At 34.9% G+C, this 12,659-nt stretch overlaps 2 protein-coding genes across 4 annotated transcripts in view; both read right to left on the bottom strand.

Moving 5' to 3' along the window:
* Positions 1 to 12,659, bottom strand: part of LOC139977734 (uncharacterized) — a 475,642-nt gene that overhangs the window by 16,215 nt on the left and 446,768 nt on the right. The gene's annotated exons all lie outside the window — the stretch shown is intronic.
* Positions 1 to 12,659, bottom strand: part of LOC139977725 (uncharacterized) — a 173,024-nt gene that overhangs the window by 113,208 nt on the left and 47,157 nt on the right. The window contains exons 12-16 of the mRNA XM_071987243.1: positions 11,563 to 11,667; positions 9,489 to 9,593; positions 4,263 to 4,373; positions 2,310 to 2,568; positions 465 to 788 (exon numbers count right to left, since the gene is read on the bottom strand). Coding sequence (XP_071843344.1) covers positions 465 to 788; positions 2,310 to 2,568; positions 4,263 to 4,373; positions 9,489 to 9,593; positions 11,563 to 11,667 — 904 coding nt within the window. The remainder of the gene's footprint in view (positions 1 to 464; positions 789 to 2,309; positions 2,569 to 4,262; positions 4,374 to 9,488; positions 9,594 to 11,562; positions 11,668 to 12,659) is intronic.

The following is a 12,659-nucleotide window of genomic DNA, read 5'->3' as shown; positions in this document are numbered from 1 at the left end:
TTAAGCTTTCCTAACGAAGTATTAACACAGCCAAATAGTAAGATGGGAATCACTGCAACATTCTCATTTGCTTTGAAGGCTTTAACACTGTAACATTCATGGTGTCATAACTGTTGTATTCTGATTAGCCCTGAAAGGGATCAGCATTGATAAAGTGAACATATGACTGACGTACCCACTAGCTTAAGAAGGTGGCATGACAACAAGTACATTTGCTGTAATCACCTCTCTATGTACCAATGATACTGGCTATGAAGACTATTATATAAATATATATATATATATATATATATATATATATATATATATATATATATATATATATATATATATATATATATATATATATAAATAAGGCTTTGAATAATCGCTACATACCATTAAACGACACCAATGCTCATGTGGGTTGTGATTTTCTGCTTTTTAAGTTTCCCTAACATAAGATAAGATAAGATTAGATGTACCTTGAGCATGGTGACTGCTGAATACCAGAGCTTTGCATTCAACAGGGTTCTTCAACTTGAGACAGTGAGGCAGGGTGAGCTTTGCAGGATGATGCAACTTTAAGTTATCTGGAAGCAGTTCCACTACCACTGTTGTGTTACTGGTAAATGATGATTTAGACTCTTCTTGGACATAGTTTGGAATGATTTTCATCTGGATCAAGCATTTCCCATCAATAGCACCAAAAGGAATATCTAGTCTAACACCAGTCCCTGGTATCTCTAGAATTCTACCTTCTTTGTCAACCACTGCTTGTACACTAAGAGCCGTTTCCACATAAGAATCTTATGATTATAATGCAAAGAGAGAAATATGTTATGTAGACAACTGGCATATAAGGACTTGAAAATCCTCAACTCAATCCATGCTTAGTTTATAGCTATTAATACATCTGTCAGTGCTCTCCCATAGTACAATCCCCTCATTGGAGTCAAAGAACACTGTGATCTTAATTCTGTTTGTTGTTCCTAGCTCCATGTCCTTTGCTCTGTGGTCCAGTGCTAAAGGTCGGAACTATTTGACCTTGCTTAGCAACAATATGTTTCCTGTGAGCTGCTCCGTATCCTATATTGGAAGCAGTTACTTCAAAATGCAAAGGTGATAAACATGTGTGTTAAGCTTAAGGTTTTTGAGTCATCATGTACAGGAGAGATTCACATTATTTATGAGCAGGACTTCAGATATTGTATTTTCAGAAATCACCCTGCATCAGATGCTGAAATACTTGGTCATTCCGACAACAAACTATGATATCTGTGAAATTGTGAACAATACCATTAAAATAAAATACAGTGCTTCATGTATAAGCAGTTTCAGTTCCTTTCTCTGTGAGTCTCAACATACTGATACAGCTTAAAACATTCTCACCTCGTGTAGACCTTTACTAAGATCATGATACCAATGTACACATTCCCAAGGTATCTTAAAACTAGACAGATAGCTGTGTATCAATATTTGATATTAACTTCAGGATTCTAAGGCATGATGAGTTCATTCACTATACTGTCATATCATGTATGATTAACATTTCACATGTACTCTTCATATCTTTGTACCACCAAATGGTTTGAAAATCTATAAGCTGACCAACATTGATGGCAAATCCTTGATATATTTCATTTCTACTGTAGTGATGTTCCTATTGATAGTTACTTTTTATAAGTAGTAGCTTGTGAGACACCCTTCAAAGATGAAGACATAACTGTATAAAAATAGTGAGACCAAATGAATATCTCAGAATACTGCCAAATATCTCATTTGCATATGAATGTTTACATGATTGTTGTTGCAATTAACATGATATCTTCACACCTCTTTCAATGCATTGTTGATAGAAGTCATGTATAAGGAGAACTAAATTGATATTCATTTTGTTTCAAACATATCAACGTTATATAACATAGTTATGCATGACATAACACAGGTTGTAGGCTGAATCATAATAATGCTCCTTTCAAGGGGAATAACCTGCATATGGATTTGGTATGTTTTTATGCAGTTCTAACATCGTGTTATGAGAAGTAATCATTAGGCTCCTTTACAACTTAATGTTCATTACAGCTGCTTGCTAACTGATTATCTGAAGATTGCTTTACTTCTTATACTTCCATGGAAAATTGCTTCTAGACATACATCAGTTTATTGCAGCATAAGTAAGTTTTTATAAGTGTTAAATGTTGTTTCTATGTTAATATTCTTTTTCATATTGTATTTGGCTATGGAATTTGCATCTGTATTGTGTAAATACAAACCAAGAAATACATAATCTCTCTTACTGATCTCATGGTTTGTTGTCTTTGACTTACCTGAAGTTGTACCACATTGTTCCCTGTTAAGAAGATAATCGGACAGGTCCTTACGATCAGCTGCATTTAGAGCGTCTCTCAGTGTTTTGTTTGTTGCTTCCATCCCACGTTTCCGTTTCCATAGTAGCAACATGTGGAACACCACTTCTTTTTGTCCCTTTCTTCTGTTATCTTCCTCTATGTCTTCAAGCTCTGTCTTATCAAGCTTCAGATTTCTTCCAACATCTCGCCATTCTTTGAACAAATTTCCTGACAAGTCCTTGAAATAACCAATAAAATAAAATGTTTCATCGTTCTGATGCTATTTCACGATGCCAATTGAATTGAGCTAATCCATATAAGAACCTCAGTAGACGGTCAAAAACTAGAACACTAATGAGGCAAATGCTCATATCAAATACTTTTAATGAATGTGAGCTGTGTAACTGACAGTTTTTATGGGCTAATGTAATGGTTTAATTCGGCCCCACCCATTCATTAATATGCTTGACTTAAGCTATCATTATCCATGGACACAGCAGCAATTTTGTGTGAAAAGTGTGACTTTGACACAAATAGACACAGAATAGACAGAGTTGCCGCACATTTGTCACGTAGGTGTTTACTGGAAAAAGAGTGGAAAACTCAGCAAAGGGTTGACACAGGAATCTGTAAAAATGCAGAAAATGTTGCAGAATCTCAATAATACCGATGTGCTTGTAGTATATGTTTGTTTAGAGTTAGAGTATCAGTTTAGACAGGTATTTCAGGTGGAAGTTATTTAATGCATCTTGGTTGACAGACATTTTCCACACAGAGCATATGTTGCAAAATTGATGACAAATATCGCAGATTCATGTGGGGACAAAATTGGGAAGCCATTATATCATTAAAGTCAATCCCAACAAACCGAACATAGTTCCTAGCAAAACTTACTATGATTCCATTATCGTGTTATATGGTTTGTGGGACAACAAGCTAATTAATTAGAGCAACATTTTTTTTTTCGAGAGTACAATCCAAGCTGTCTAGATCGTTGCAGTTTCATGGTAAAATCAAGCCTTTAATGCCAGGTACGAATTATATCAGACACTTACAAGGTACTGTACCAATACCCGTTAGCTCAGTCTGTAATATTATTGTTCAGTTAAATATGTCAGTGGCTCCTGCAGCACTACATGTGGTTATTGATAATATGTCAGATGCACACCGTCCTTCTTTACACATTCAAGACTATGCTTAGATCAGCAACCATGTAACGTAGGTACTGCAAGACTGTGGTTGACATTTAGGTGTAACCTTATGTGAGTGTTTCAGGCATCAAAATATGGCAAAATGCCTCAAAATTGGCTTCTGAAATGATTTTTGGCTACAAAAATGAATAGCATTTTCAAACAACTTCATTTACTATCTACTGATAAACTTTCAAAGAGTTTTCCAATCTGGTAGCAGAAGCACAGACACATGTTGCCAGTAAGCATCACAATATTTAAAGTATTGAGATAAAAAGTGACAAAAAATCCTGTCTACAATTTGAATAATTGATTTCATTTTAACAATTTAATATTGAACACAAACACATAAACACTACTAACGATACAAACATGCCAAATATGAAAGATAACAAACATGTACGTGGCCATGTTAATATTTTTACAATATGCCTCCCCTATTAATTAATATGCTATGATATTACTTCTTAAAACAATAGGAAGCATATAAGGCAACTATATATGTATACTTTTTGATAATGTGTGGGATGTTTTTATTATTCAATTGGGAACAACACGCAAACCGAATTTAGCGATAATAACTTCAGTAATGTCTAAATGTCGGTCTGTAATCACGTAGTGACAAAAGCAAGTTACCATTCACGACTCTTTTAATATTTTTATTATATTTTTACAAGATTTAGAGAGATATTGGTCAAAAGTCATGAATCATACTTTTAAGTTCTCACTCACTTATACTTACCTGCAAAGTTTCATTTGTTACTTCTTCACTATCTTTTGTCATTGCTTCAGCTCCTGCTGGGTTCCCTTTGGCTTCTCCTGTAACTGCTTGATGAGACGACAAAGAAGGATTCTGTGAGAAAGAAATGGAAAAGGAGATAGTTGAGAACCAGAAAGCTGATATGATTCATATCTAGGGCAAATGTTTAGCTGGTTGATGGAACATTATTTTTGTTTAGTATGTCCCTGAGTACGTAGTCATTATGCAATGTCACAGAATTTTGCAAAATTTTGTATTTCTATGTAGATTCATTACACATAAACCAGCTGATCCTGGGCATAACTTCTTAATAGAATGACAAACAGAATGTCAATAATTACACAGTTTGTTATAAATAATGAAACCACAACCATCTTGATGATGCTTGCACTTATTTCTCTAGCTTAAAAAGAATAGGCTTATGTGTCTAGTAACGGCTTATGTGTGAATAAAAGTTCTTGAGTTTCAGTGAACTTGAGTTTAAGTGAAATGTTAAATATTTTTTCAGACATCATTATTCTTATATATGAAGTGACAATTATTTTTGTATCACCAACTGCTAACATTTGATATTAAACCAGTGTAAGTAGGTGGTAATGTGAAATGTGTCGTTATTTGTTGGAACAATTGACTTACTGAGACACACTCATTCAGAGACCTCACCACATTGACAAAACAGCAGTTGTCCTTCAACTACCTGAATGTCTACCTCAGTCATTATTGTAATTTTAAACTATACATATATCAAATTGAAGAAGTCATCTTCCAAAAAAGGGCAAAGTTATGAGCCAAATCAAACGAATTAACGTGCGTACACATGTCAGTTTGCTTCATCATTACATGTTTACGAACGTATCAGAGACACATACTGTATCAACATGCATTCTAATAGTGTTTGGGCATTTTCTTCGCCCAATTGAGGTACTGTAACAAATCAATTCTTTCATGAATTCATCACACAATTATGGGGATATTCAGAGAACAGACAATGTGAAACTTTATCTATCTAAACACATATTCTAAAGTGTTGGTAAAATATCTCATTCAAATCATGTCCCTCACTTGAGATATGGTTGATAGTATGTCATCTATTTTGACCAGCTAACCTCATGTCATCATGGCAGATTTTCTGCAAAAGCTTCACATTTTGCATTATCTAATATTGTCGATTTATCCTTGAAATGTGATACCTTTGTGATTTTTGCTTAGCAGTCTTCTGTATGTTTATAATTTTCTAAAAATTTTTTCTTTTCACAAAATATCATCACATTTGAAAATTCATATCCTCGTCATCAAAATTGCTATGAGGATGTGGCTTTGTCCTGAAGATGAAGGAATTTTCCAGCAAGCTTGTTACTCAAGTTCAGCCACCAAAATATATGTTTAATCAGTACAGGACAATTGTTACTAACTAGACATGTAAGGACAGTTATAAGAAATGGTTAACATAGGGAGCAATACAGCTGGAAAGAGTGGAACAAATATATAATGATGGTGTAACTACAAACATCACATTGGTTGACCCCACATATCAAATACATTTACACCATCTGGAAGATTAAGATTTGGGATTTCGCTGATTGGTATTTTTTGTACATATGGAATTTACTACTACTGTAGTCCTACAATGTTACTTTACTCCTCTTGATGTATTTGCATTGAAATACTTTGATTATTCATTTTTTTAATTTCTTATTGATCATTTACAAAATTAAAAACATGTGGAAGTCTTTACATTACATTCTGTCACTGTTCTCCATTTGAATATAATTGACACAACCCAAATAGTTTAGCAAAAGTATTAGTGTCAGTAACTATAGAACTACAATAAACACTGGACGACAACCACTGCCAATACAATGTTTGTAGTGTCAACAATTTACAATGTAATGAACAGTTTTATAATCATTTGATAAACTGCTGCTGAGTAAGATATACCTCATGTTTGCAGTATCATCTCCTTTAAACAGCCCATGAAACTGGTTTATTTTTTTTTTCACAATTCTCAATCTCAAGCAATATTGTCATTAACCATGTATCTGATTCTGTCTTGATACCATTTCTCTGCAAGGCAAGTTTTCAAATTAACGAGCCTTTTTTCTTTAGCAATGTGTTCATTTAATTCAAAATTGTTGCTGATATCTTTACTTCAATTTCGTGATGATCAAACAATGATCAAGTTGTATTCCACCTTAGCTCATCCATCCCATTTTTCTCACATTCAAGTTAACACACAGAGTAATGCAAGAGGCAGAGCATATGCTTAAGTGCACCATTGCCTGACAAACCATTAGTCAGCAAGTTTACATTAAACCACAAGATGCTTGCCATAAATGCTACAACACAGGGTAACAGTGTATAAAGGTCTTATCAGCATGGTTGCAAATGACACAAGTGACTATAACATCGCATTAAATTGACTTTTCTACATCATATCAAAGTTAACATAACTACTTTGGACCAGACTTGTAGTGAGTTTATTCTCATCAAAGTTATGTGTACTCATACTCAGCCCTGTTCTCTAATAGATATATGTGTACTCATGGTCAGCCCTGTTCTAGAATAGATATATGTGTACTCATACTCAGCCCTGTTCGATAATAGATATATGTGTACTCATACTCAGCCATGTTCTATAATAGATATATGTGTACTCATGGTCAGCCCTGTTCTATATTAGATATATGTGTACTCATGGTCAGCCCTGTTCTATAATAGATATATTTGTACTCATACTCAGCCCTGTTCTATATTAGATATATGTGTACTCATGGTCAGCCCTGTTCTATAATAGATATATGTGTACTCATACTCAGCCCTGTTCTATATTATATATAAGTGTACTCATACTCAGCCCTGTTCTATAATAGATATATGTGTACTCATACTCAGCCCTGTCCAAAATTAGATATATGTGTACTCATACTCAGCCCTGTTCTATATTAGATACATGTGTACTCATGGTCAGCCCTGTTCTATATTAGATATATGTGTACTCATACTCAGCCCTGTTCTATAATAGATATATGTGTACTCATACTCAGCCCTGTTCTATAATAGATATATGTGTACCCATACTCAGCCCTGTTCTATAATAGATATATGTGTACTCATACTCAGCCCTGTTCTATAATAGATATATGTGTACTCAGGGTCAGCCCTGTTCTTTAATAGATATATGTGTACTCATGGTCAGCCCTGTTGTAGAATAGATATATGTGTACTCATACTCAGCCCTGTTCTATAATATATTATGTTTACTCATACACAGTCCTGTTCCAAAATAGATATGTGCACTCATACTCAGCCCTGTTCTATAATAGATATATGTGTACTCATACTCAGCCTTGTTCTGTAATATATTATGTGTACTCATACACAGTCCTGTTCTATAATAGATATATGTGTACTCATGGTCAGCCCTGTTTTAGAATAGATATATGTGTACTCATGGTCAGCCCTGTTCTATAATAGATATATGTGTACTCATACTCAGCCCTGCTCTATAATAGATATATGTGTACTCATACTCAGCCCTGTTCTATAATAGATACATGTGTACTCATGGTCAGCCCTGTTCTATATTAGATATATGTGTAATCATGGTCAGCCCTGTTCTATAATAGATATATGTGTACTCATACTCAGCCCTGTTCTATATTATATATATGTGTACTCATACTCAGCCCTGTTCTACATTAGATATATGTGTACTCATACTCAGCCCTGTTCTATATTATATATATGTGTACTCATACTCAGCCCTGTTCTACATTAGATATATGTGTACTCATACTCAGCCCTGTTCTATAATAGATGTGTACTCATGGTCAGCCCTGTTCTATAATAGATGTGTACTCATGGTCAGCCCTGTTCTATAATAGATTTATGTGTACTTATACTCAGCCCTGTTCTATAATACATATATGTGTACTCATGGTCAGCCCTGTTCTATAATAGATGTGTACTCATGGTCAGCCCTGTTCTGTAATATATTATGTGTACTCATACACAGTCCTGTTCTATAATAGATATATGTGTACTCATACTCAGCCCTGTTCTATAATAGATACATGTGTACTCATGGTCAGCCCTGTTCTATATTAGATATTGCATACTCATGGTCAGCCCTGTTCTATAATAGATATATGTGTACTCATACTCAGCCCTGTTCTATAATAGATATATGTGTACTCATGCTCAGTCTTGTTCTATAATAGATATATGTGTACTCATACTCAGCCCTGTTCTATACTAGATATATGTGTACTCATACTCAGCCCTGTTCTATAATAGATATATGTGTACTCATACTCAGCCCTGTTCTATAATAGATATATGTGTACTCATACTCAGCCCTGTTCTATAATAGATATATGTGTACTCATACTCAGCCCTGTTCTATAATAGACTATGTGTACTCATACTCAGCCCTGTTCTATAATATATTATGTGTACTCATACACAGTCCTGTTCTAGACTAGATATGTGTTCTCATACTCAGTCCTGTTCTAGCATAGTTGTGTGTACTCATTGTTACATATGTAGGTGTGTACTAAATAAACTAAAAAACTAAAGGTTCTGGGCTCTAACTGTGTATTTCGTCTTTGTCTCTTAAGAACCTATACTACGTAAGAAATTTGGTTTACTTTCTAACTCATTTCTTAATTTACTTTGACTGTACCTAAGGTTTGAGAAAAGTTATGTGGTGTTTGCCAGTATTTTATCAGTTTTATTCAGGTTCTTACCTGGTTTCAAAGCATAGTTAATTTACTTTTATCATGTTTTAAGTTATTTATGAATCACCTAGTATAGAAAAGACTCAAGAGCTTAATATTTATTTCTAACTTAAAGCAATAATGATAAACTGAATTACATTGGTAAAGATGGTACAATTTGGTATTGCATGTCAATGAAATGCAACAATATGGAAAGTATGTCTTTACTTTCTTCATTCTCTATGAGCTAAACTGGAAATTTGATAGGTTGTTAAGTCATCATGCCTTCTTGTCATTTTCCTCAAGCTCCAACATAAGAAATGTTCCAAAAGGATCTGAACATGTGCAACTCCAACATTCCAGCACTGTCACCAGCAATGGTAATCAGTCCTTAATGGGCATGCTTTTACTTCATGTTTATATAGGTTTAAGGACAAACTTATCAATGTTTTGGAAAATAGCCTGAGATGACAAATAGACTGAACTTTACCATTAATGCAGCTGTAGATTCATTAAAGCGTCTCTTCTTTGAGTGTTGGACATCTGCTGACTGTGATGGCGCAGGACTGCCTGAGAGGGATGATGATGATACGTCCTGCAGATAAAAAGTTTGGAAAGAGTTAATAGATACACAGTAAGGATATTACAAAATAACCAGGTAGGCTTAGTGAATCTTGCCAGAATAGTATATATTTGATGCAGCAGTGAAGACAAGATTGAAAGTTTGACCACTGGTGAATTCACAAACTGTTCATGAGATTTCATACTTTGACTACAACTTAACCAACACAACCAAAGGAGTCTAGTTCTTGAGAATCTCTACATAGCAAGTAGGAAGTTCATCTAAGATTTACATTTGGAGTAAGACTGAAAAGATACATGTGCTTACTAAAGCCGATCCACATTCCATGTACAAAGGTCATGCAAATTATTAGACATTAAATCCTATCAATCTGCGCAGAGGTGCAAGGTCATTTCAGGTCAATGTTGGAAAACATGAACTATTATGGTAAACTTCAATAATGTGTGCTAACATGGATTTTAGACTAGTTGAACTCAAATCACCTATGACTTCTGCAATTAACAAGTCTTGTTATTACCTTGGGGAATCCACATGGAATTTTGAAATGCATCAAGCTGAACTTTTGGAGTTACCATGCTTTAAAGTTTCCTACATTGCCAAATGACGCTTTAAATCTGTAGCAATGCATAAAATTCCTATCATTGTCAAAATGGATTCACAAATCATGTATGCAAGTTGACACAAGCTTTATACACTTGACCATGATAACTAAGTTTCCAGATCAAGCTTACACAAGGAAGAAATTTAACAAACGAAATTGTGTGTTTATTATTCATCATGTCCTTGTACAAAAATCCCATTTTGTAAAGCTAGTTTTATTATAGTAATCAAAAGGTTGAGAATTATCATCATTCAATCAGCGTCATCCCCCAATTATGACAATCCCCCTCCCCCTTCGCCCTATTTGAATCAAAGTCAACTGAAGTAAACAAACTTGACTCTGCCTTCGGTCCAATTTCCTTTATTTGGGTAATATTAGGCTAACAAAATTGTGACGCCTTTGGGTATTTTACCCCTGAACCCCTCCAGGGCTTTGAAATATATTCCAATGACATTGCTATGTATTTCTGTGTTGAAGCTTAAATATAGCTACAAGAAGTTTCTGAAAGCACTACAGCTTTCCAGGCTTGGAACACCTCCCACAGACATGAAATTCCTCTTCCAGACTTGTGCTTTTGTGCTCACAGTCGCTACAAGTTAACAAGAAATATCTCATAATCCAACAACTTCTGGGGTCAACCCCCTGAACTCCAGCACTGCTTTGAAGTGCATTCCATAGAAATTGATTTCTCTCTCCCATATATTTTGTGCTTTAACTTGCTGTTAGAAACATATCTCAGCTAGTCACTGCAGTCAATATGTATCAAGCTAAGTCGGTTAAGTGCTGGTTTTTCTCTCTTAAAGGTATTTTGTAATTTTAACTCGCTTCTAAAAAACAAAGGATATATCTAACATGCTGAAGCTTCCAGGGGCTTGCCCTTTGTACCCTCGCAAGGTCCCTGAGAAATCTTAGTGTAATTCCCTTTTCTGGCCTTTTTTTCTAAAATTGCTTGAAAGGTAAACAAGTGCAGTATAAAGGAGCTGCTTCTTCAGGGGCTCTGAAGTCCCAGCCAATATCAGTGTCCAGTTGCGATCATAAAGCAAGTTGCTGCATTGTTGGTTGGTTTTACGAAATGTTGCTCAGCTAGTCACTGCGGTCAATCACAAAGAGCGAAGTCGGTCTTGAAATTGTTTCACAACCTTCTTGAAGGATGGTGAATGTAAGACCCTGGTTATATGATACAATTTTTCATTTCATACAAAATAAAAGTTTTGATAATTTTAATTTCAACATGTGCAACTGCAACATCCAACATTGTCATTGTCAATTTTGATCAGTCCTTTACAGGCTTGCTTTTCTGTTTAATATTAATATAGTTTTAAATTTAAAATTATCAATATTTTGGAAGATATTCTGAGATAAAAATAGACTGAGCTTTACCGTCACTGCAGCTGTAGATTCATTAAAGCGTCTCTTCTTTGAGTGTTGGACATCTGCTGACTGTGATGACACAGGACTGCCTGAGAGGGATGATGGTGATACTTCCTGCATATAAATACGTTGAAATGAATAAGACACACAGTATGATAGTATTGTCTAGTAAACAGGTAGCCATAATTGGGCTTAAAAGTGAATCCTTACTTTAGCCTCAACCACTCATTAATATTCATGAGATGAGAACCAAGAACAATAGGGTACATTTATTCACCACGGAGAATTTATCTACCATGTATTCCATTGATTCAACGTGTGGTTGTTGAGATATCATATTTACAAGTTGCTTTTGACAATTTCCCTTAAGACCCAACCACCATGAATAGTAACAAGGTGAAAAGTGTTGTTGCAAACAACATGTACTGTACATATTCTGTACTAACATCACCATACCAAGTAGAAACTTAATGGGACAAAGGTTGCAGAGATATTGACATATTCAATAAATTATGGTAAGTCCTTCCAACTCATTAATATTCATGAGATGGGAAACACATAATAGGGCATCTGTCTACCAAGTATGACATTGATTCAACTTGTGTTTGTTGAGATATCATGTTTACATGCTGTTTTTGATGATTTTCTATTAAGCCTCACCCACTAATGAATACTAACGAGGCAAAACTTGTTGCAAAGAACATGTACTTACAAACCTACCTGTCACTTACACACACATATACACACCCAGACATGCCAGGGCGATTGCAGAGGTTTACTGAGCCTTTTGAAATTTTATTAATCGTTTTCCTTGTATAAATATCACTCCTGTTAAAGTTTTTTTTTCGTCAACTGCTTAGAAGAACTTGCCCCAGCTACTGTAAACAAAAATGAATATCCCTTCTGCCCAATTTCCATTCTTTGGGTAGTATTGGGCAAAGAAGAATGTTACACCATCCAGGGTCTTTGCCCCCTGGATCCCACAGGGCATTGAAATATATTCCAATGAAATTGCAATGTCTGGAATGTATTTCTGTTCTTAAGTTAAAATAGCAACAGAAACTGTCTGAAAGCTTTTCATCTTCTGGTCTTGAAACACCCCCAAT

Source organism: Apostichopus japonicus, chromosome 12 (assembly GCF_037975245.1).
Source record: "Apostichopus japonicus isolate 1M-3 chromosome 12, ASM3797524v1, whole genome shotgun sequence".
Classification (NCBI taxonomy): domain Eukaryota; kingdom Metazoa; phylum Echinodermata; class Holothuroidea; order Aspidochirotida; family Stichopodidae; genus Apostichopus; species Apostichopus japonicus.
This window is presented reverse-complemented; position numbering and strand designations above follow the sequence as displayed.